The following is a 25674-nucleotide window of genomic DNA, read 5'->3' as shown; positions in this document are numbered from 1 at the left end:
TCTGGATTTCCTTAACGAAAGGATGAAAGTAATTTTTATGGAGCTCTGCTGAGAGCAGATTTAGATTTTTCTCCCTGCATTGTTTTATAGTGCTGCCAAGAAGTATAATTGATGGGGAAGGGGGGTGGATAAATATTAAAGATAAATATATTTGCCATTGAGTCTGGGAAATATTTTTTCTTTTTACAAAACAACATTCATAATAACCTTAATGGGGCTGAAAAGTGAGGGACAGGCAGCAATACAAACAGACGTCCTCTATTAATTCTAAGCTACAGTGCACCTGTCTACCATTTTACTTGGCCTATGCATAAATGCAGGGCTTTGGACCAGGTTACCATTAATCTCTCATCTTTGATGATTATTCAGTCATTTAATCCACAAAATACTTTAAATGGTGTATTATAAACCTTTGATTTCTAAATGATTCTACTCACAAATCTTTCTCTCCATGTGTTTATTGCATTCCTTGGCTGATGGAAATTCTGTCTCTACTAGAAAGTGCCAAGCAAACCATGAGGTATAGAAATCGATAGGCCCTATCTTGCAAGTTGCAAAAGTTCAGCAGGAGAGGCTGAACACCCACAACTCCCACTGAAATAGATGGGAGTCGAGGGTGCACGGTGCCTTGCAGAATTGGGCCATTAGGAAGCACAACTGCCTTAGGGCCTGAACCTACTCCCACTGAAGTCAATGAGACCTTTTCCATTGACTTCTGAGGGTGAAGAATAGAGCCCTTAATGTTGTGGTAAAAGAAACTCTGAATGCAAGAGAAATACAAGAAGGACATTCTAGGTTTGTTTCATTATTGTATCCACTGGAGGAGCTAACGGGAGTAAAGGAAAAGCAGGGGGCCATATCCTTCCCTTCCTCCTACTGGATATAACTAAGTCCTGCTCAGTTTACTGGGTTTTGCCCTCATCCCTGGGGAAGTGGCAGACAAGGGCCTCAGCAGCATTTTGAAGTTTAGTTCTTTATTCAGAAATGTCTATAGCATTTCATTGTTGAATGCTAGTAATAGGGAATGTGTAGATTTAAAAAGAACTGGCCTGATCCCTTGCCAAAAACTGAAAAAAAAAATTATTTTGAAAAGCACAGTTCCCTTTTTCTGTCAGTTTGTTTGTTGATTTCCTCTTCGCTCCTAGTATTGGATGAGCGCTGGAAGCAGAAGTACTAAAATGCCACAGGAAAGGCCATTTGTGTTGTATTTCTGACCTGGATGAAACCTGAATGTTCTGGAAATTTGAGAAGGAAAAGATTTTTCTTGTGAAATTTCCAATGTAATTTTCAGAATGAGGAGCTTGGAATAAAGTCCTCTATGCTTTGGAGAAGCATCTGAACTCTGGGATGTTCACCAAAACCAAACCTTTTTAAAAAAGGGTATTAAAATGAAATGAATGCTTGTGAAAGATGACAGATTGATAGGCCTGGAGACTAAAGATTTCTTCTTATGCACGGAACAGGAAAAGCAATTGGCCGTGCAAGCTTATCCATGCTATCTGTCAATATGCCTCAATCAGAATTGGATTAACCCACAGGCAACCTATGCACCCCATGTCCATAACCCTTTAATCCTGCAATTTCACTGAAGAGTTGCACTGAGACTATTTCAGTGTTGAATGGTTACCAGTGCTCCCTTTTCACAGCATTGGTTTTCCTTAGCTAGTTCTACTAGTGAAATTCTGGCCCTGTTGATGTCAGTAGTTCTGCAATTTGCTTCAGTGGGTCAGAATTTCATCTTGTCTGTCTATCTCTCTTTCTCTCCCACTGATAGAATCCTTAACTCACCCATTTTCCCATACCATGCTGTTCTTCTGCTATAGTTCCTCCCAGAGACCACTTGGTACATCTGCAGGTTCCAGACACATGGTGGCTAGCCATCTTCTCCTCTTGGTCCACCTTTCTGCCGTCTTCCCATATTGCTGCAGCATACCTTCCTGGTTGCCCCTCCAAATCAGTTCTGCTCCCCAAAATAACTATACCCAGTGCCCAAGACCCTAGGCCTATCAGTTAATGAAGCCTCCACTCTATTGGGGAGGACTGTGTCCAGGAGTAATTCATGCTCCAGACCCTCTGCCGTGATTACCAACAAATGTGCCAATTACAACATGAACACCTGTCCACTAGAAAGTGGGCTGAGATCACCAGCCCATCTCATACATTGCAGACCTCTGGCATTGTATATTGGAAACAGCTCATGGACTATTTTAATAAGTGCTTTTTATGTTTGTTCTGGAGTTAATGAGAAAAAAACAGAGAACTTCTAAACCAAGTTCCATGGGACCTTGGTCATCTCTATTTTCCCCATATATGGGAACAGAGGTAAAATCTGGTTTTAGTTTAGCTATCAGTCTATGAGCAAATTGAACTAAATAGGAAAATGTTTGAAAGCTGGGTTGTATTTCATTCCAGCTACATCACTGATTTAATTAGGGGAAAATGTCTTAAATATTCTGCATTTTTATGATTTAATGTCCCAGCTGCCTCACTACACCTCCCCTGAAATGAAACATGTCTAGAATGGGCTCATTACTAATATTAATCAAGGCTCTCCCCTCTACTTGGGGCTAGATCATGACATTTAGGCACAACCCAGAGGAAGGTGCAGTGCAGAACTGCACCACCACAGAGGGTAAACAGTGTGTATGTGTGTGTGTGGAGGGGGTGGGGGTAATGGGGGGAAGTCTGCTTTCCTACTATGGGTGCAGCATTCTCCCTTCTGTGTGCTGGTGCTGGGGTGGAGCCAAGGGCTCACCTCCTCTCCATGCCATCCAGTCACCTTGAATACTTGCTGCCGGTCTCCTAGAGGAGTAAATAGGACTGGGTGCAGTCTCTGTGCTCCCCCAATTATTATTATTTATTTATCATCTATATTATGGTAGCATCTAGAACCTCCAACTGAGATCAAGGCCCCATTGTACAAACATAGGCACTGTACAAACGTATAGTAAAGAGGCAGTCCATGCTTCGAAAAAATCACAGTCAAAATAGCAAGACAAATGGTGGGAGGAGAAACTGAGGCTTGGGGTCAAGAAGTGACTTGTCTAAGGTCCCACAACATTTCAGTGAAAGGGAAGATGCATGGCATGTCAGTGGGTATAAAGCGAATAATGATAAAAATCTTAATTGGCACTGGCAGGCAAATAAAGCAACAGTTCTGAATTCCAGGATTGAGACAACAAGAAATGTGTATCTCTGATAATTTTTTCAAGGTAAGGGTACTGTTTCTGTGCACTCTGATGTGTGGACCAGTTTAGTTTATACAAAGGCGTGCTCCTTTGGTGCTTACAGTATTAGCAGGACCGGCTGGGAGACTAAAATGTAAATTCAAATGAAAGAAAAATCAGCGGAATGAAAATAAAGGACATAGAGATCTGGTGAACTGTCAGATCAACAGCAAGCTTGGCAAAACACTTATTCCTCACAGATGTTAAAGTGTAGCTTCAGATTGTCAGTGGACACTGATGAGACCCAGCCAAATTTCATGGAGAAGGTCGTAACACATCTTACATTTCTCAAGGATATTTCAGGTCAGTAGGAATGGTATTTTCTGAGAACATTGTAATATACAAGAATAGCTCCTTTGAACTGAAGTTCTATAGTTGGTGTTATGTCGGCTCTGTGATGTATAGAAATGAAAGCTACTCATTAGCATAAGGTAATGAGAGGAAATAATGTTTATATACCAATACTAATGGGGAATTGACAGCAAATTTGGAGTTACACTGTAGTTAAGGCATCAGACCGAGAGCCAGGAGACTTGGGTTCTGTGCCGGACTCTAGAAGCTTCTTACATGACCTTAAGCCAGTGATTTCATCACTATCTCTCTTTTGTTTCAGGTATTAGATCAGGATGCAAGAGATCTGGGTTCAATACCCAGCTCTGACGTAGATTTTTCTGTCTGATTTTGGACGGGTTACTTAATCATAGTGGCTTTTGTGGTTCAGACCCTGGATTCGAGATCTGATTAGATTCTTCTGTGACCTTGAGCAAGTCATTTACTCTCTCTGTGCTTCTGCAAAATGGGAAACAGTAATGTTTCTTTTCTCTTCTTGTCTCTTTAGACTGTAAGCTCTTGGGGACATGGACTGCCTGTTACTATGTGTATGAACAGCACATAGTCGAATGGGGTTCTGATCTCATTTGGGACCTCTAGGGACTGCTATAATACAAACAAAAGTAAGAAAATGAGGATGATAATGCTACAATACCTTGCAGTGAAGCTTAATTCATTAATATTTGTAAAATGCTTTGAGATCTCTAAATAGAAGGCAGTCTAGAAGTACGCTGTATTAGTATTTATTTATTTTACATCTACAGTACCAGTTTGCATGGGAATCGGTAGCATTTGAACAGTAGTTCTGCTGCATTTTTAAAACAATTCATGTTTTAAAAATGTGGTTAAGATTAAAAAACCTTTCTTGTAACACAATTCTATGCTCCCACTTTTCTCACTTTTCTAATGCCTCCAGTGCACAAAAGTCATGAAGAAAATCTTTCCGTGACATGATGGCATTACCAGCTCTTTTTAAGTGGGAGGACTGTACTCCTACACAGCAGATTTTCCCTGTGTTGTGGTATTCGTGCAGCAAAGAGCTGTACTTCTGAAGGGTTTCTTGTGTAAGCTCTTTCATGCTTTTCTTGCCTTGGAGCCTTGTTTTAGACTCATAGCCAAGAAGAGGTCAGGAAGTGCTCCATACTGCAGCTTCTTTTTCTGTATATGTTTTTCTGTGGTTCTCCACAGATCCATGGAACACATTCCCTTCCATTTCTCTCTCTCGGAATAGTTTATGTTTCATTATTTGCAGATGGAAAAATGACAACTTGACAAACAGAGGAGGACCTTTCTATTTAAATCTTAGGCTCCTTTCAGGCTCCAAAGTACTCTAGGTGGGGAACACAGAGAATGCAAAATATGATCATAATCTTTTTGTCCAACATTTTAAAAAAATTATTCTCCCCAGGTTGGCACATGTACTTTTTTTATTCCACTGAAGGAATCTGCAAATCTTCATGACTTTTAGATTTGGTCAGATTGTTAGTGCACTTATTGCACATCAGATGATTGGGTGCGTGGTTTCTTGTTTAGTTATTTCTTTATTTATTTTAGAGCACTACATTTTCCTCCCCATTTGCAATTCCTTTCCCTTGCTAATAGAACAGAGTGACAATCAGTGATTGCGGGAGCCTTGAAAAGGCCACTAAGAACCCAGCAACCAAAACCATATCATCAGGACTAAGACCCAGACTCAAGCTACATTCCCTATTGTTGAGGTTTTTTTGTTACTGTTCCATACTTTACAGACAAAACTCACTAACCTTTTCCCACTTCCTGACTTTGAGGTTCCAGCTAAGAAATCTTGACAGCACCTAGCAGCTGTGCTCAGCTGTCTCCTTGTATTCTCAGATGCAATTTCTTTTAAATATTAACACAATGTTATTTAGCTGTCATGGAGACACACTGGTGTGAAAAGGCTTCTAATATGTGGAGCTAAGAGCTCTAATGGTTAGAGGCATTTGAGGACCGTGTATGTATGCATTGTCTTGCTTTGTTTACTCTTAGGCTACTGCTACAGTAGAGAATTTACAGCGGCAGAGCTGCAGCGATGCAGCTGCCCTGCTGCAAGATCTCTATTGTAACCACTCGAAGCCGATGAGAGAGATCTCCTGTGAGCTTAACTACTTCAGCCCTGCGAGTAGTGGTAGCTCTGTCAGCGGGAGAAACGCTCCCACTGACATAGCGCTACCCACATCGGTGCTTAGGTCGGTGTAACTGACGTCGCTCAGGGGGGATAGCAGTAAGTGCTAGTGCAGACATAGCCTTAGCTTTTTCTCTCTCTCTTTATCTTTCTTCCCTCCTTATTAGACTTTATTGCTGTGTCTGAGTGAAGTTCTGCTAGGGCCCAACCTTAAAGCACTGAAGTCCAGGAGGGCTAGATTGATTCTGTAGTACAGAGGTACTAAGGGTTGGATTAGATGACCTCTTGAGGTCCCTTCCAACACTGATATTCTATGATACATATTTGCATTACAGCTAGAGGGTGTGGCAGAGCCAAGCTCAGCATAGGGCTAAGTAAAGGGTATGCTCTTCTGCCTTTGTGCAAAACTCCAATGGGAGCTTTGTGTGTGGACTGAGTACTGTGTCTGGCACTTAATTAGGAACTGTTGTCCACAGAAGCAGTCATCATCCACCGTAAGGGCCTGATCCTGCTGGGGAAAGGATGCTGAGTACCTTGCAGGAATTCAGCTCCTTGCAAGATCCGACCCCAATTTTCTAACATCAGTATTGGGCTTTGGATGGGGCTTGTGTTTACTATAGCAGGTTATTTCATATTTGTAAATGCTTCTATAAACCTACATAAACCAGCCAGGAGGGAAGCAGAGAGCTCACATCCCTGCCTTCGTTCCATGATTTCGTTACTTAAATCAGTCTGTTTATAGAAATTGATGTCAAGGAATCAAATTAAAATACTTTTATTTTTTGTCTGTGTTCATACCCCTGAAGCCTGGTGGTAACTGCAGTTTAAAACAGTTGTTCTGCTGTTACTTCTCCTCTGCCCCAACACCCCCCTCCAAAAAATAACCCTGTTTGGATTTTGGCCACCTGGTTATAGTTAGTTTCCTATTTTAGCCTTCAAAATAGATCAGACATTACACTGTTAAAAACAATTTTCACTGTAGGTATTGAATATCAAACTGGGCTTGTAGTAATAACTGATAGATATCTAGAATAATCTTCAATATGGACTGAGACTACAAAGATCTGTCAATCACTGAGTTTAACTTTAAACACAGATGATTTGAATTCATGTTAGCAGCATGAGGAAACCAAGAAGATGGAATAGTGCTGTTCAGAGAAAAGATGATAGGATTACCTCTGCTGTTAGCCTTTTCCTGCTACTTGTTTGAGATACTAAATCAAGGCGAAGTTTATGAAAAAAGCTACGACTGGGGTTTCTAAATCTTCATTCCTGCTGGGATTTTCCTATTATAAATCTGCTGTCAGAAATGAGTGCTTTACTTGTGGCTTAATTTTATGCAGGCACAAACACCTTGGTTCAACACGTTTTGCCAGAGACTGTCTTAGCTGTCTTAATGCAACAGAGTTCTCATTAACTGGGACCTCTGAAAAAGAAAAATGCACACATGCTCTTTTGTCGTTGGCCATTGCTTCATGAGCAGTCTGATGAAAACTGAAATAAAACATGAATTCCAAGGTGGTGTGTAGAAATGAATGTTTGAATCACACAGTTTATGTGCATTATCCATCCCAAAAAACATTACAATCCAGCTTTTGAATGAAGTTTTGTTTAAGTAGTGGAATGTTCATAATTTCTATTAGTTATGCTAAAGCTGCGGAGTTTAGCAAAAAAAAAAAAAAAAAAGCATCGTTGTGCGGTTTTTCCCTTTTCTGTTCAACTGTGTGCACAGGGCAGCCAATACAATGGCTTCAGAGAGACTTGTCTAACTTGCTTGTCCTTTCTGCATGCAAAAGCCGTTGGGCCAGATTCATGCCTGGTATAAGTCTTTGCAAAGAATTTGCACCATTGGCTTCAATAGGAGCTCTTTATACAAAATAACTGCAAAATCAGGCCCGAAAAGTGATCAACATCACAGCATTTAATTTGCTACCAGATTTTGCATTATTGTCCTGTTCATTGTAGATTGTTTTATATTTGCCCATGAGAAGATTAGCTTTGCAGCATGCCTGGGTTAAAATTTTGCTTCCAGGAATTTACCAGTGGAAGCATTTCTTTGGGTTTGACTCATAGGGAAGGAATTAGGATCGTGAATTCATGTACCAGAGAATCTCTGATCATGGGGAAAGGGAAAGTTGTTGCTCTGTGATTGAAGATATTGTTCCCAACAAAATTCCTATTTATGTATTGTTTCTGTTTGACCCTTGTGTAAGTCCGAGTTCTGCTAAGAAAAACTAGCATAACTGCGGAAGATGCATAAAGAGCTGTGCAGAGAAATGAAATTCTGTTTCATGGAGGATTTCGACATTTCAAAATTTGTTTTCATTCCACTTAAGAACAAAAGCTCAAAAATTTGAAATTCTGTCAGAAAGAAAATTGAAAAAAAAATTGTTTTGGGTCAATAGAAACAATTTGTTTTGATAAAATTGAAATGTTTCATTCAACATCATAATGTATAATACAAAATTTTAAAAAAATCAAAATGAAACATTATTTTGAAAGGAAAAATGGATTGTTTCATTTTGACAATGTCAAAGTGGGATGTTTCGACACTGTCAGAACTTATTTTTCCCTTTTTTCTCCCACCAAACTGTAATTTCGGTGAAATTGACATGATTTCACACAGTTTCAATTTTGATGGAACTGTATTTTCTGATGGAAAATGGTTCATTCGAAGTTTTTCTGATCAGCTCTAGATATAACATTCACATGATGAAATGTAATGTTGTTTTGAATTACCTTAGCAGAATGCTTTACTTCCAATAAATCCACTGATACATACATAGTGTATGTCCTTCAATCATTATCACAATTTAGTTACTGAATAGTTGGGGAAATCTAGGTTCACACTTATAATTTAGGAGCCATTTGTGTTATTGCTAAAAAGAATATACTTAGGAACTAAATCCAGGAAGTTACATCTTTTATTTTTCTGTACTAAATCTACATAAAGCTGGCTCCTGAAGTTCAAATGAAAGAGCACGGAATAATGTATTCAAACTTGTTTTCATTTGTCTTCAGTTAACACCCAGTCACTCATCTGTAGCTTTAATTTTCTGTTTTTTTCTGAAGTTGTCTGAACTGAGATGTTTACAGTGTTTTCAGAAATTCAGAGGATTTTGCTTTTACAGTTAGCCTGTTGTACAGCACTTTAAAGTGTACATTTGCAAAAGTGTGAAGGTATAAAGTATCCCCAGGAGTGATTTTCCAGATGAACTTGAATTATGGAGTGGAAAAAAAGGAGCCATACTCCAAAGGTCAGTTGTAATACACAGTTTAAATAATGCCTTGGATCTAAAATCTGTGTGCCATATACCTATTTAGACGATTTGGGGGCACTGATCTTTCTGAAGCCTGGATATGAGAATTCTGTGGCGTTTAAAGACAGCACTATAGTTGTCTGAACATTATAAACCCCAAAGCTGGAGAGAATGAGCCATATTAGATTTTTTTATAGTAATAGTGTAGACTTATTTTTTAATGTCACAGTACCAAATTTTCAAAGGCCTCTGAAGTGTTTGCAGGAAAAAAATATACATGTACCTATTTGTATATGAAAAACATGCGTTTGCAGGTGGGTCTGGGTCTCTGCGTGCACAAACCAGCTGATTGCATGCTTAGGACGAAGCAGCAGTGAAAGAACATAACAGTGAATTAGAAGGATTCTGTTTCCACATCTGGCTGCAATTTTCTGTGTGATCTTGGGGAAGTCGTTGAACCTCTTGTGCCTCCGTTTTCCCCCAAGTAAAACTGAGATGAATAATAGTCGCTTCACAAGGGTGTTCTGAGGCTTAATTCACTAATGATTACAAAGTAAATGAAGATTCCTGAGTGGGTGGAGCTTCTGTTCTCCCTGTCTCAAACAAATGAGCAAGGGGGGAGGGATATTCAATGAAATTAAAAGGTGGCAAATTCAAAACCCGACAAGAGAAAATACTTTTTTTTCCATACACTGGTGCAAATCAGGAATAATTCCAGTGACTTCAGTTGAGTTACACTGCTGTAAAACTAATAAAGTGAAATCAGAATGGGCCCATATAAGTAATTAAAATAGCCATATTTTCATAGGACCCTGACAAAATGCATGTGCCAAATGAGTACTGATTATTATTGGTTTAGTATGTTATACAGTGCCCTGGGTTTGGTGAGGGCAGGGGTGGAGCTGAAGGTGATGCTTTTATTAGTACAGTTATTTTTATCAGTTCTTTCTACACCACCACAAGTCAAAAGTCTTTACAGCATTTCCTCTTTCTAAGATGTGTGCATAAATGTAGGGGTCTGAGTGCGCAAAAATTGCAGGTGCAAAAGTGCAAGCATAAATGTAGAGGCAACTTTTGAAAGTTTGGCTTTAATTCATAAAGTGCCAGAGAATGAACAAAGACACATTTGAAGAAAAGATAGTTGGAAAGTTAAGCTCTGATCTTGTAAATGGCTGTACAAACTATGGAGTGGTTTGGGGTCCTTGGGATGAGAGACATTAGGGATGAAACCTCCCATTGACTTTAATAGGTCCAAGATTTAATCCTCGGCACTGAATCCTGCTTTCAGTGAAGGCAATGGGATTTCTATGATTGACTGCAGTGAGATTAGCACCAGGGACTATGTAAATGTCAGATGATAATATTGTACAGTGTTGTGGCTGTGTTGGTCCCAGGATAGTAGAGAGACAAGGTGGGCGAGGTAATATCTTTTATTGGATCAACTTCTGTTGGTGGGAGAGATAAGAGAAGAGCTCTGTGTAAGCTTGAAAGCTTCTCTCCCTCACAAACAGAAGTTGGTACAATAAAAGATATTACCACACCCACCTTTTCACTCAGGCAATATTATTGGTTGTAGGATTTTTAAAATGTGAGAGCAACTTTTGCTTTTCATTTACAGCTAGTGTCATATATAGTGGTAGCTGATTATCATAAACACATATATTTTTGTGATTTAACAGTATTTTTATTATTTGAGCATTTGAAAATGACTTTAACAAGCCCACTCTACTAAACTTTCCACATGACTCTGTGTCCCTTCCCAGAGTTAGAATCCTCTCAAATTATTTCTAGGGCTGTCACTTAATCGCACTTAACTCAAGCAATTAACTCAAAACAAATTAACTCACTTTAAAAAATTAATCACAATTCATCACAGTTTTAATCACACTGTTAAACAATAATAGAATACCAATTTAAATGTATTATAAATGTTTTGGATGTTTTTCTACATTTTCAAATATATTAACTTTAGCATATCTGGCATGTAAATACCTTGCAACGCTGGCTACAAAAGTGCCATTTGAACACCTGTTCTCACTTTCAGGTGACGTAAATAAGAAGAGGGAAGCATTATCTCCCATAAATGTAAACAAACTTGTTTGTTTTAGCGATTGACTGAACAAGAAATAGGACTGACTGGACTTGTAGGCTCTAAAGTTTTATATTGTTTTATTTTTGAATGCGGTTATGTAAAAAAAATAATTCTACATTTGTAAGTTGCACTTTCACAATAAAGAGATCGCACTACAGTACTTGTATGAGGTGAATTGAAAAATACTATTTCTTTTGTTTATCTTTTTTACAGTGCAAATATTAGTAATCAAAAATAATAACTTAAGAATGGGCCATACTGAGTCAGACCGAAGGTCCATCTAGCCCAGTATCCTGTCTTCCAACAGTAGCCAATGCCAGGTGCTTCAGAGGGAATGAACTGAATAGGCAATCATCAAGTGATCCATCCTCTGTTGCCCATTCCCAGATTCTGGCAAACAGAGGTTAGGGACACTTCAGAGCATGGTTTTGAATCCCTGACCATCCTGGCTAAAAGCCATTGGTGGACCTATCCTCCATGAATTTATCTTGTTCATCTATAAATGATCACTGTAGACCTTGTATTCTGGTTGTAATTGAAATCAATATATTTGAAAATGTAGAAAACATCCAAAAATATTTAAATAAATAGTATTCTGTTATTAACAGTGTGATTAAAACTATGATTAATCACATTTTTTTAATAATTTGACAACCCTCTTTATTTATTCTAAATGGGATTTTCAGTAGCACAGTAGCATTAGTGAGGATAACTTATTCCAAGTTTTCAGACATTGTGAAAAACTGCATGGCTTAAACTGTTCCATCTTGCTCCATGGAAATATCTCAGTCTGTAGAAAATGCTTTCTCTCTCTTTTCCCTCTGTGAAACACTGCCAGGAATTATGTTATATCATTAGAACAACCAGGATTCTTTACAATCGTGCTTCCTGGTTATAGTTAGATGGGGAGTTTGAAGTCTGTCAATGCTGCTTTGCTCTATTATAGCATTTTATTTGAAAGACCAATCGTGCCAAAGAAAATTAAAAGTCTCTCACTTTTCTTCCTACATTGCGTCTTCAAACTGGAATATTTTAAAACACAATAGAATTGCACATCAGTTTGGAAGAGAGAGTGGGAGGAATCAGTGGGGGGAGAGAAAGTTATGTCTCCAGTGGGGTTCTGTGCAATTTCATTCTCTGGGGATTGAAAGGCTTTTAACCAACTCAACGTTTCAACTGCCTGAGAGAAGAGAAAAAGAACCATGTCTTGTCTAGACCGACCAGAAACTAAAAACAAGGGACACTTTGAATTTTGAGACTCTGACCACAACTGAAAACTGTACTCAGGCCAAGTAACTGGAAAATCAGTTTCTTGGGTTAAACAAATGCTTCCCTTAAGAATCACAGGCAGCCTTCCATTTTAATTAGTAGAGAAATTATTATATTGTGAGGCTCTGAATCTAATATTTGAACCAATGCAAAGACTTGCAGCTGGGGCAGTTAGGAGGGTAGTTTAGCCAAATATGGGACTTTATGAGATGCCAGAGGAAAAAAAAACAAACAAATATTCTGAGGCATTTTCTTGCCATTTGGCTGTGATAGTCTATCATTTGTCATAAGATGGAAAAATAAGGTCTGCCTTCCTAGTGCAGTGGCCGACTGCACCAGAAACAGAGCCAACTGCAAACACAAAATCAGGAGGGGGCATGGAGCTGGAGCTCAGCAGTGAAACCTTAGACCAAGAGATGGATATGGAAAACCGTACTCCAGGAGTAACTTTATACAGTAACCTTTATGGAGAGCATTACAGAGAAATGTTGAGTAAAATTCACTGATGGGGTACTTAAATTAAGACAGAACTACAGAAAATGGCAGCACAAATTTTATAAATAGGTATAGTACCAATATGGCATGTACTGTAGACATAGGATGTCATAGAAACATGAATATCCTTGTTAGCCAATCAGACTCCAGTGCTGCTTATATGTGTAGGGTGACCAGACAGCAAATGTGAAAAATCGGGATGGGACGCGGGGGGGTGGGGGTGGGTGTAATAGGAGCCTATATAAGAAAAAGACCCAAAAATTGGGACTGTCCCTATAAAATCAGGACATCTGGTCACCCTATATACATGTGAAATGCAGGTTTATTTAAATATAAACATCTTTTCACTGGAGGAAAGATGGTTGAGGCACTGGACTGTATCTCAGGAGATCTGGGTGTAATTCCTGTCTCTACCACAGACTTCCTGTGCTACACTGAATAAACCTTTGCCAGGATGGTCATTACATAAGAAAAAGGAAGAGCGTGGGTGATGCTTTTTAGGCAGAGGAACAAATCATTAAGTTTTTATGTCGCAAGAAACAGGAAGTCAATATCTGTTTCTCATATTGGTACATATGTTAAATAGGGATAATAATACTTACCTACTTAACAGGGATGCTGTTAGGCTAAATTCATTAATACTTGGGTAAAATGCATTGCGATCCTGAGGATGAGCATGTTATAGAAATACGAAGCATTTTCATTATTATTTTACGATAAAATAAAAATATTCTTCGAAGATTCAGGAGCACCTATTTGACTCCACTAAAAGTAATTTGTTTCACACAACCTGTATTTTTGCAATCTGAAGCTGTTTTGCTCTCTCCTGTAAAAGACAGGCACTTTTCCAAAAAAATTCACCATGGATCTTAATGGTGCTAGCTCGTCGGTTCTTGTGGTTCTGTCGTTCATTTGTGCTCCTAGAAAACTGTAGTTAGAATGAATGGAATCAGATGTCTTTTTATTTTTCAAACAATCAAAGCTAGCCAACATGGAAGGTTTTATCCCTCAGTAAGTATGAAGCCACCATGAAAACACAAATCCGCCTCCCCCCTTCCCAACACTGAAGCAGTTCCATGGAGCCAGATATTCAGTGGGGGTGCTAGTTTCACCAGTTGTTTCCTCTGTCCTAGGTGCTCCGAGTAAAGCCAACTTCTAATGACCCACACTTCTATTCCCAGTCCTTTCCATACTGTTGTGATATAATATTTTCTGGGATCTTTTCCTCCTATTTAGCATTTTACCTCCTTCTCTTCCCTTTTTGTGTTATGGGCTTAATACCATGAAAAAAGCAATGGTTCTCTATATTGTGTTATAAGGACAAGTTGATGTGGTTGGAGCCTGTTTGGCTTACTGTAGCACAGTCTTTGATGGACTTCTAGAAAGAACATGATTCTGCACTTCTTAATATGGTTCTGACCCTGCGAACATGCATGTAAGTAACTTTATGCATGTGAGTAGGGATTTACTTACATGCATGAAGTCACTCATGTGCATAAGCATTTGCAAGATAAGGTCCTATATGTTTAATTCATTTTTCACTTGAAAAGTTGAGAAATCATTCCATGAAATTCTGATCTTGAATTTATATCATTCAGCACATATTTAAGCAAAGAATTGTTCACCTCTGTTTTTCTAGTACTAAGCAGTGGACGTTATTCTGCACTTTGGCTAACCAGAATACATTTCAGTAGGCTTTTCCTACTGCCAAGGTTTGCCGGCACACAAGACTATTTCCATCTGTGATGACTAAAGTGTACCCACTGTACATCTGATCTCACATCCCATTTAACAAACAAAATCCACAGATGAATTAATTCCCTGCTTATTTAAAAGAACTGCCTGATGAAAGTGGGAAACTGGACTTATTTCCAAAATATAAATTGCTCTTTTGCCATAGGAGAAATGACATCAAGCCAGATTTCAAATGATAGTTTTTCAAACATCTACAACATCAGGCAGTCATAATACAAAAGCATATGTTTGAATATTTGTTGCATATTTTGCTAATGATGCAAGTAATATAATCTGAAAGGAAAGATCATGGTTACGCTCCCCCCAATGTATCTGCCCGCAATATCCAACTTGTTTCAGATCCAGACATGTCAATATAAACACAAGCCTCATTTTTCCTAGCTTGCTCTGTTTGTAATTCATTCATATCAGAAACAGCAAAATTATTTTGTACAGTCATATGTATAATAATTATGCAACTATTTCTGGTATTTCACAATTGCTAGTATCAAGTGTGTGTGAAGACACTTGGATTTGTTAGAGTTAAACATGCCATCTATACAGCTGATTCTTTATATCAAAGACTGTATATCAAAGACTTTGTATAATAACCTACCAGATTCTCATAGACACAGTAAAATCTATTATTTTGATGTGACTAAATTGTTATTTTAAAGGCATGTTATTAATAAAGGGATCATTTGTAACGACACGGAATTAAAAATTGTGCTGTCAGTATAATTCAGCATAGCTCTTGATACAGAAAACAATGCACAGGAGTTGTGACTTCCTAACTAGTCTCAAAGGTGCAGGTCTGTGGAGGTGTAAATCCCATACCTAAGAGAGCAATGCAGGGCATGCTGCCTGATGTTGAATTGGTGGTGCATATATCAGTAGGCAGGAGCTTTGCTTTACATAAATCTTTACAAAATATTTAGCTGCTTGGTAAACTATTGGGCAGTAACACTGCTAACTGCACAGAAACAGAAACCACATATTCAAAGGTAAACATTCAAAAATTAGACAGGCTAACGTGAGAAACACACACCTCAAGAAATAAAACATAAACAAACGTCGTCTTATATGTAATCTTATATGTGATTACATTAGATTAAAATTAGATTATAAACTCTTTGAGCCAGGAAACATTTTCTTTCTATTTTTCCTGAATGTGCCTACTATGCTTTTTCACGCTGTAAAACTAAATAAAAAAATAATGATTCAAAACCCTTTAGCCCAGATAGATGATAAATAGTTCAGTCATGTACAGATGTGGGGCCTGATTTTCTGGGACAGCCTTTATTGTTGTGCCCTCAGTGAACTGTTGGAGGACTTGGTGACACCTGGACATTCTAACCACCTATTTCCAAGAGGTAGTCAAATGTCTAAGTGTTACCACTTCCCCCCTCAGTTTCTTGTGAGTGTGAAACTGTGAGCACAGTTGTTTGTGGATGTCAAAGTGGAGGCCAGGTGGTGGCCAGCTGAGAATCAGGGCCTAAAATCTATCCATCTATGCCATGTTAGAAAGGAGTAATCTAGACTTAAATCCAGCAAGGTGCAGTTAAGTCTAACTGTCTCCCTCATCGAGTCACAGAGCTCTGAACTGGGGAGGAAGAGCTTGTTAGGTCTAATTATGTCAAGCCACTAACTATGTCAACCAATCCCTGGTCTGGTTCCGTTGTCAAAATGGCAGAACATCTTGTTTAACAGCAACAAGTCAAAAAACCATTGACAATGAGAAATGTTACATTTACAGTGAGAGGCTGTGTGCCCTAGTGAATGCTGCCCTCCTTCTTAGGAGACCTGGGTTCTATTCGTGGCTCTGATACTGGCCTGTTAGGTGACACTGGGCAAGTAACTTCCCTTCTCTGTCCCTCAGTTTTCACATCTGTGAACTGGGGATAATGACACTGGCCTCCTTTTGTATAGAGCTTGGAGATCTACGGGTGATAAGCGCTGTGTGACAGCTAGGTATTACTACTAGCACTAACCCTTTTCTAATATGGTTTCTTTCATACACATCAGGGTTCTGATTCGGATTTCACTTATATGGGTTTTATACCAGGGGCTTCAGTGGAGTTAATCCTGGTTTACAGTAGTGTGAATGGAGGAGCAAACTACATGTGTTTATGCTGTTGAAAAGTTACTTTTCTAAACATACAGCATACAGGGCAGAAGCCCACTTGTGTTCACAACCCATGGGCCCACCTGCGTGTGTATGCATACTTACTGCCACTGCATATTCCAGCAGCGTTACGGATAGCTGGGCACTTATGGAGAAATTCAGCTATTGCCACATAAAACTCAAGTGATAGGGCTTTGCCCAGGGGACTCCATCAGAGTGGGATGGAATCCATGCTCCCAGCCTGCAGGTGGGACTGGTATTCCAGCCTATACCTCTGGGCAAGGGATTGTTTCTTTTCTGGGGCCCAGACAACAGGGCCCCGATCCCGATGGAGCCTTTGGGCACTACCATAATATAAGTATTTACTATTACTACTACTAGTGGCTGCAGTAGAGACCATTACCCCTCTATCCCCTAACCAATGGGTCACTGGATCTGTCATAAGCATGGATCTCTTAGTCCTTCCACAGATTTACCCCTCAATGGCTCCTTCTCTGTGGGCCTATTTGGGGCAGGCCTGGGATGACTCTTCCCCGGGTGGCCCTCTCCTCTGTATCCAAACTTTTATAGAGAGCTAAAGTGGGGCTGAAGTGGTCCCCACGGCTTCCCCTGAGTCCCTTGCTCTTAGGTGAGTTTCAGCCCTAACTACCTGTTTGTATGTGCAGAGGTAGCAGTTATGTGTTCAAATGTGGGTGAGCCTGTATACACACTTTTGATATGGGGGTTATCCATCACCCTTCTGGAAAAATTTGGCCTGGAATATTTCAGATCAGATACTTCTGGGGACAGGTATTGCTATAAAAAGGTACTAAAAACAATTTAATCTCTTATTTCACTAATAGTAAAAGACAGTAAAAGTGTCACCTTCAACTCTCTCCCTTTGAAATGCAAGGTACAGTTCATCCACATGGCTACATTGAGAAAATTAGAGGTATTGTTTTGATCACCAGAGAGAGAGAGAGGTGACGGTCCCTTATTTTTCAATGAATGCCTCAAAACATGTTGAGAATGACTTAAAAATACTATTTTATATCAGTAGTTGATTTTGAGTCATCACTGTGGCTCTCTAAAACTAAATAAAGTCATGCAAAGAACTCTATTACCAATACGCTTGATCAAGACTCAGCTTGAATGGCAAAGGGCCATTGAATAGCCCTGACAAAAGAGAGATGGTTTGTGGGTTGCAAAATGACATGGTTCGTATTTGCATGTGCTTTTTCTTGGTTTTAAAATTTAGTCAGAATATAGACAGCCACAAACTTTCCAATAAGAAAAGTGTAACATTAATATTACCTTTGTCACTGCTTAGAAAAATACAGGAAAATGGACTCAGAACTTTCCTATGTTTTTATGCAAGTTTAGTTTCAAACCAGTATTCTAAACTATATGAATGAGTGTGTATCCGAACATCCAAAAGAACCATCTAAGGAGAATGTTAAGGATACAAAGCCAAGCAAAGGTAGGAATGCCAGAAGTAAGGTTGCCTGTGCACTCTTAATTCAGCCCTCTTTTGAATATGCATTGTGGGAAGGGACTGTCTTTTTTTCTGTGTTTGTACAGCACCTAACACAATGGGGTCCCAGTCCATGGTGGGCTGCTAGGCAAGACAGTAATACAAATAAATAATTAATAATGACACAATCACATGCTATTTTTTTCCAGAGAACTCCTCTGTCATTCAGTGAATGCGTTTTTATCCTCTTAATTCAGTGTGTGATGTCAGGCCTTATTTAATACATTAGCCAAACCCTGCACTGAATTCTTTTATCTTCTCCTGGGTGTTTGGTTCTATGGCACGCATCACCATAGTATCTGAGTGCTTCACAAATTTTAAATAATAATTTATCTTTACATCACCCCTGTGAGGTGAGGTTATTATTAGTATTATCCCCACGATACAGCTGGGGGTGGGAAACACAAAGCAGTATGGTCAAATTTGTCAGAAAAGTCCACTAATCTTGGGTGCCCAACTTGAACCAGTTAGGTTTTCAGGGTACATAGCATTTTTATTGTATTTTGTAAGTTCAGAGCACAGCTCCAATTGATCTCAGCTGCAATTCTGAGCCCAGGAGTCTCATGTTGGGCACCTAAAAAATGAGGCCAAGCACTCAAAAGTTAAGAAATTCCAGAATTAGGCCATAATGCATATGCATAAGGGGGTTGTATTAATATTCCATAGACAATCTTAATTGTGGCATTTCACATCTTTTTAGTATTTAGCTTTGCAATCTTAATATTCTCTTAGGGCTTGTCTACACTGCGACGTTGTTGACAAAACGTTTGTCTTTCTGGTACTTAAAAAAGCCCCCCCGCGAAAGAGAAATGTTTTGCCGACGAAAGTGGCAGTGTGAACGCAGCTTTGTTGGCAGGAGCACTCTCCTACTGACAAAGCTAACCCCACTCGTGGGGCTGGAAGTATTTTGTCAGAAAAAATGCCAACAAAATACTGACAGAGAGCGTTCACACACGCCGACAGCTGCGTAGTGTAGACAAGCCCTAAATGTAGGTTTGTTTGAGTGTGTGTGTATGTAAACATACTGACTCATGCATGCACCTTATACCCTATGTGTAATTTATTGTACACCCTTAAGACTCCCACTCCAGCAAAATTAATATACTGACATATGTGTCAGTATACAGAAATTTTCAATTTTTCTTAGAACAAGCATTTCACATATTGTAAAAATATTTGGTTATTTTTCTTTCTGAAATTGAATCTAAAGAAACAGTATTTATTACATAAAAGGACTTGCATTAAGAAAGAAAGCTTTTTGTGTGCAGATGTAGAAACAGAACTCCCAGTATTAATTTTGCATACGTATGCTTTAGGAAATAGTGCACACATGTCATCTTCTGCTCATTTATACATTTTTTTCCCCTTGGTTCACAGATCATTCCCAAAGGGCGGGGGAGGGGGACAAGCAGTGGAAAAATCTACTTCAGAAAATGCCAAAGTAGAATTCCACTCCTGCATCCAATAGTCAAGCCTGCATTTCCCCACAGGGAGAGGTTGGTGGGCAGAGAAGTCATGTTGAGCCCACAATGGGAGGGTCAAGGAGCTGGCTCCATAAATGAGTTTGGCTCCTTTCATCCTGAAAGTTGCCCACAATACCATATCCTATTTTCACTGCATTGCTGACCCTAACTGTTAAAGCATCATGGGTCAGGCCCCAAAAGATCACGAGCTGGGTCTAAAAATCATGAGATTTTGCAAAATAATAAATATTGTTGGGGTGGTGGTTTTTTGCTTTCTGGGATTTGAGCCTTTAGGGTGAATGTTTGAAGCTTTTCTCCACAAACATGAGGGAGAGAAACTCCCTTATTTATAACAATGAAAGCAGAGGTTCTTGTGTAATCATTTGACAATGGGAGCTGGGGCTTTAAAGAAAAACACCAAGTATTGCAAGACTTGCAGTAAAACCGTGAGGCAACATTGCATTTAAAACATATATGCGTGCATCTGCGTGCGTGTGTATCAGTATTGCCAACACCAAAGTTTCAAAAATCCTGAGTTAACTCCCAAAATGATGAGGATTTTTTAAATTATTTTTTTAATCTTCTGATTTTTGAATTCTCCCTGCCCACCCACAGTGTATGTGACAATTAGTGTTGCCAAATTTATTAAGGCAATTTTGGCCGCCAGTGCAGGAGCTCTCCCCCCTGCCCAGCAATTAATTCTGCCCCCCCGCCCCCCGCACCAGCTCTGCTCTGACCAGCTCACATCAGTTCTACACCCCTCACCTCTGCTCCCCTGTCATGCTAGTGGTCACCCCCTCCTGGGTCTGGAGGGATTGCTGTGTGGTCCCCTCTGTCCCTTCCAGGCTGGGTGTTGTAGGTGTGGGGGGAGGGGCCGAGGGGCCGTCCTGTTCCATTGCTTACAAGGTGGAGGAGGGAGCAGAACTTATTTGAGCCGCTGAGCTCCATCTGTTCCCTCATCCCTTGTCCTCCCTCCTGTGAGCATGGCTCCTGTGGGGAGGAGGATGGAGCTTGCCTGAGTCTTTCAGCAGCTCTGATTGGCTGCTCTTCCTCAGGAGGAGGGGCATTCGGGGAAATCAGCCAATCAGAGGGACTTTCCCCTCAAGTCAGGACTGAAAATCTGGAGGGGGTTGGAGCTTCTTGTGTGCTCCCCAGCTGGCTGCAGTGCCAGCTCCGTGCTTCTCTTCCACCACAGGCTGACAGCCTGTGTGTGGGGGAATACGCTGTTGTCTCCTCCTGTCTGAAAGTCCTCTCCTGTCCCCTCCTATGACCTATGACAGTGGGTGTGAGTTACTGATGGATCTCATGCCCAGACAAGAGTAAACAATGGACCCAGCAAAGCTGTGGGGTTTCTTTGCAGTGCCTGGCTACTCCACATGCTGTACCTGTGACATCAGCTAGTAACAAGCCTGGGCTCAAGTAATGAGATATTCCATAGGCATCAGGGAAAGGTTCCTGGGCAGGCAAAATGGTGTGAATGGTCTGCAGCCCATTATGCTGTTGAAACCCAGTACAACTATGCATCACTGTTGGCTGAACACAGCCTGTCAGCACTGACATCTTACCCAGAAGCAAGGACTGACTGTAGCCAGCTGCATTAGTAGAAGGTCCCAGTAATTAAGCAGTTTGATAAGCATGACACACCACAATCCTGCTTCCAGGCCCTATGTGGACACGCTGGTGTTAGAATTGTCGGACGCCACAATTGCAGCATCTACGGGTACATCATCAGGTCAGGTAGCCAATGAGCATGTCCGGAGAAGTACCACACAGTAGAGAGCCATATGGCAATAGGCAGACTGATGGCAGAGTCGCAAAGGAACCACAGCACTTTCACAGAGGACTACCATGCTGTGGATACACTTGACACAGGTCAAAAGGTACAGTTAATCAGAATACACACTATGCATTCTCCCATGTAAAGAAAGACTCCAATACTGTGTTGATGCTCAATTATCCTGCTTTGTGCAGCTGTGGAGACCAATGCCCTTCCCCAAAACCATTTCCACATGATATTTACTATAGCCCGGTAGCTCATGTATGACTTTTCGTGGTTACCTTAGATCCCTGTTCCACACTGTCTGTTCTTAGCCTTTCAAATTTATTGCATTTATAAAGCACAACAATATCTAGGCCCCAATTTGTGTGTATGGAACAAAGTCCTGCAGTGCAGACTACTTTGTCTTGATTATGCCTCTTTTTCTGTACACGACAATCACTTTTCCAGGTGTGTGCCTGGCTTTATGCAGCACCTATGAACTGGGGAGTGCATTGCATTGCTTTTGTTGGGAACTGGACAGAGCTCACGCTTTGGTGAAGTTTGAATTTCTTTCAGAGCTTTTGGGTGCAAGTTGCATTCTTGTAATCTCCAGAGCACTGAGCATTGGTCTGAACAATCACATCCCTTGTAACTTCAGACGGACATAATGAAAAGAATTAACAGTTTTGCCCTTCCAGGAAAAAAGGGAATATATGAATGAGGGAGGGGTACAGAGAGAGAGAGAAAGATTTGTATAGGTTAGAAAAGGGCAATAAAACATCTGGCATTAGTAACTGACATGTGTCAATTTTCAGCGTTCATTAAATTCATATTAATGCAAGAACCGTTCTTAAACTCCAAATGCCACTTTTGGTTGCTGTGTTCTTCCATCTGATGGTGATGACTTTTCAGAACTGTACTATGCTTGTTTGCTTGCCACTGGCATCTGACCTGAGGTCAGACTTCTATTTAACCCTTTCCGGTAGGTCAAAAGACAAATTAATCTGGTGAGAATTGAATTGGAAATGAGGTGTCTGGATAACAGGTGTTCCACTTGTGGAATTGCTGCCAGGCTGAAACGTGTTTGCATCTATTCCTATGCCATCCAAGAAATCGTCTCTGAGGTCAGAGAGCCATTCTTAAAACATTTGAGATGGAAAGTTGCCACAGGGAGTGACAGTAGCAGGTGTTTTATGCTAAAATATTGTCTTTCTGACTTTTGAGAACTATCTGAGAAGGACATTTGTAGGTAATTTATTTACTTACTAACAGGTTCAATGGCTACAAGTTGTCCAAGAGGAACCTCTCCCCCTGAAACGGAATGTTACAATTCTTTATTTCTTTTTCTAGAGGATGAAGATGATGATGAGATTGTGGAACCCAAAGCACGAAATGACTCAGAGATGGAAAATCAAGAACAGAAACATGAGGTGAAAGAAGGTATGTGTTAAAAAAAGGATTTTGTTACCATTTTTAAGTGCTCCATCCTGCAAATAGTTAACATCATGTGTAGTGCTTACTATTGGCAGTAGTCCCAAGTAGCAGCCCAAGAAATTTGAAAACAATAAATAGTTCCATTTACTCAGATCTAGATTAGTGACATAAAAGAAATATGGTACAGAAGGATGCTGTTCAGACAATTTTCCTGCATTATATCAGGAATTCTCTGCAAGTTGCTGAATACCATGAAAAGTGTTCAGTGTATGTTGAGTCATGGACTTTCCATTCCATTGCCACATAAAGGGAATCCCAATGCTTATATTTGGAATCTAGGAGGAAGAGAGACATTGGATGGATGTGAACAGAAGAAAAAAACCCTAAATAGAGTCCTAAAAATATCTATTTATTTTAGTTTTCCACATACTTGCAAATGAGCCCTCTTTGTACCTATGTTATTATATCTGAATGAGTGCCATCACTAACATCATCTAGTTCTTTGTTACAGTTTAGCCTAGTGGAAGTGTTTCATATTGCCACTGACTTCCTTCCTTGACTAGCAAAGGCCAACTCTCATGTGAACGATCAATGTGTAAAGTTTTGGTGGCAATGGGCTTTGTGACACTCACATCGCAGAATTCGAAATAGAGCATGGTAGCGGCTGCAAATGACATAGTCTTAGGCGGGTGCTAAAACGCAATGAATAAATTCACTCTTGCTGGACAGTAAATGAACTTGACTTGTGGTGGCTGAGGTAAAATGGCAGCACTTCGATGATGAGCATTAAATAATGTGAATCAAATGATGTTTGATCTATTTCTCTATCTTTTCACCCCTAACAATCCTGTTTGCCTCTCTAATGCAATTCCCCTTCTCGTGCTCTGAGCAAAACTCAGAGTCTGAAGCCATCTTTTGTGTTTCATGGAAGTGATTAAAACCATGTTACAAGTCAAACAGGAGTTTAGAAGAACATTTCCTGCCAGTGCTGCACTCTGTGAGCCTTATTCAGAATTAATGGCTTTTCTGCAAATTAGCACATAATGGGTTAAAAGCATGTTTATGTTGGCATTAAGTACTCTGGCTTCTTTTTTTCTGCAAGGCAAGACAATATTTTGCAAACTTTTTAAAGAATCTCTAATAGATATTATAGTGGCGCCATTCACACTGCTATATAGTAGTTAAGGCTGTGTCAGCACTTCCATTATGAATCCTGTTTTTCAGGGATTTATAACCCAGCCGTAAAAATTTGCTCTGGGCTGAAATTTGGTTTCAGCTCAGGGAACACTTTTTTTTTTTTTTTAACAGATTTAAAACAAAATCAGCTTGGACTTGTGTGAGTTATAGGAGTGTAAAGTGTAAAAATCATGAGGGAGAGAAAGGGAGAAAGACAATTTTTTCATGTGTATAACTCAAAAATGGGTTCAGTATTAAAAAAAAAAATAGATTGACCCTGTTATGTTTCGTTTTTCCTCTAAGCCCGCAAGCAATAGTTACATACTTTCTCAGAGTTTCAGGTATTTTCCAAAGGAAATCAGAGTTCTTCTTCATGGATTATAGGTGACCGAGTATGTGAGTGTGCTTAATTTTACCCACAGGAGTAGTGCCATTGGCTTCAATGGGACTAATCACACGCATAAGTGTGTGCAGGATCAGTATCTGTTATTGGATCTGTTTCATAGTGACAACAAAGGCTACAATTCATCCACAGTATAGCGGGCCAGCTCAGTGCTGTGTGCACCACTTACACCTCCCTTAAGGACTGCATTGAGGCACCAAGAGTAGCAGCACAGAGGTGTCTATCCATTTCTATGCATCGTGGAGAGGGCTACTTCACTGGCCCCATACAAGCATCCACAGAAGATCACATTGGGGGCAGGCAGGGATCTACCTCTGTGAGGATCCATTGGCCCCAATGCTTCTCACAACACACAACTGGCACACAGAGACTGTGGCTGCTATTCCCAGATCCCATCATTCTGCCTGCCATTCACTTCGTAAGAGACAGTCCTAGCCCTATAGAGCTTCTAATATAAGACCCAAGTCCTGCAATTTACAATGTGTAGGAGGAATGCTGCATCTGTGTGGAGCTCCACCAACATCAATGGGCCTCTGCATAGGTGCAGCAGTCCACCGAGCATTTAAATGGCAAAATCAGGGCTTTGGACTGTCCGTCAGCTGTTCAGGGCAAGGATTGTGTTTGGCCTCTAACCTTTTATCTGTTTTGAAGTCAGTGAGGCTTCTCATGGGAGCCGCAGTCAAATTGTGCATTGTAAATTTCAGGATCAGGGCCTAAATAGACAAGACAGATAAAGGCGACAAGACAGGAGAAAGAAAGTACTATTATCCTCATTTTACAGATTGGGAACTGAGGCACATAGAGACTGAGTTGCCCAAGGTCACACAGGAAGTTGGTGTCTGGGCTGGGAAATAAACCCAGATCTCCTGAATCCCGGTCCAGTGCATGTTGTAAATAATTAGATCAAATCAATCACAACAAATGGTGAACCTGTGGAACTCATTGCCAGGGGACGCTGTGGAAGCCAAAACTATAACTGGATTCAAAAAAGAATTAGATAAGTTCATGGAGGATAGGTCCATCAATGGCTATTAGCCAAGGTAGTCAGGGATGAAACCAGGGATGAAACCCCATGTTCTGGATGTCCCTAAACCTCTGACAGAATGACAGGGGATGGAGTACTCAAAAATTGCACTGTTCTGTTCATTTCCTCCGACACATCCGGCATTGGCCACTGTCGCAAGACAGGATAGGGGCTAGCTAGACCATTGGTCTGATCCACTATGGCCATTCTTATGTTCTTATAACTTC

The 25674-nt window shown here is 40.1% G+C and overlaps 1 protein-coding gene across 7 annotated transcripts in view; it reads left to right on the top strand.

Moving 5' to 3' along the window:
• DYNC1I1 (dynein cytoplasmic 1 intermediate chain 1) overlaps positions 1 to 25674 on the top strand; it is a 255231-nt gene that overhangs the window by 110785 nt on the left and 118772 nt on the right. For all 7 annotated transcript variants that reach the window (XM_074945884.1, XM_074945881.1, XM_074945885.1 and 4 more), the window contains one exon: positions 22761 to 22850. In XM_074945884.1, coding sequence (XP_074801985.1) covers positions 22761 to 22850 — 90 coding nt within the window. The remainder of the gene's footprint in view (positions 1 to 22760; positions 22851 to 25674) is intronic.

This window comes from Natator depressus, chromosome 2, assembly GCF_965152275.1.
Source record: "Natator depressus isolate rNatDep1 chromosome 2, rNatDep2.hap1, whole genome shotgun sequence".
Classification (NCBI taxonomy): Eukaryota; Metazoa; Chordata; order Testudines; family Cheloniidae; genus Natator; species Natator depressus.
The sequence above is the reverse complement of the archived record's forward strand: the minus strand, read 5'-3'. Positions and strand labels throughout refer to the sequence as shown.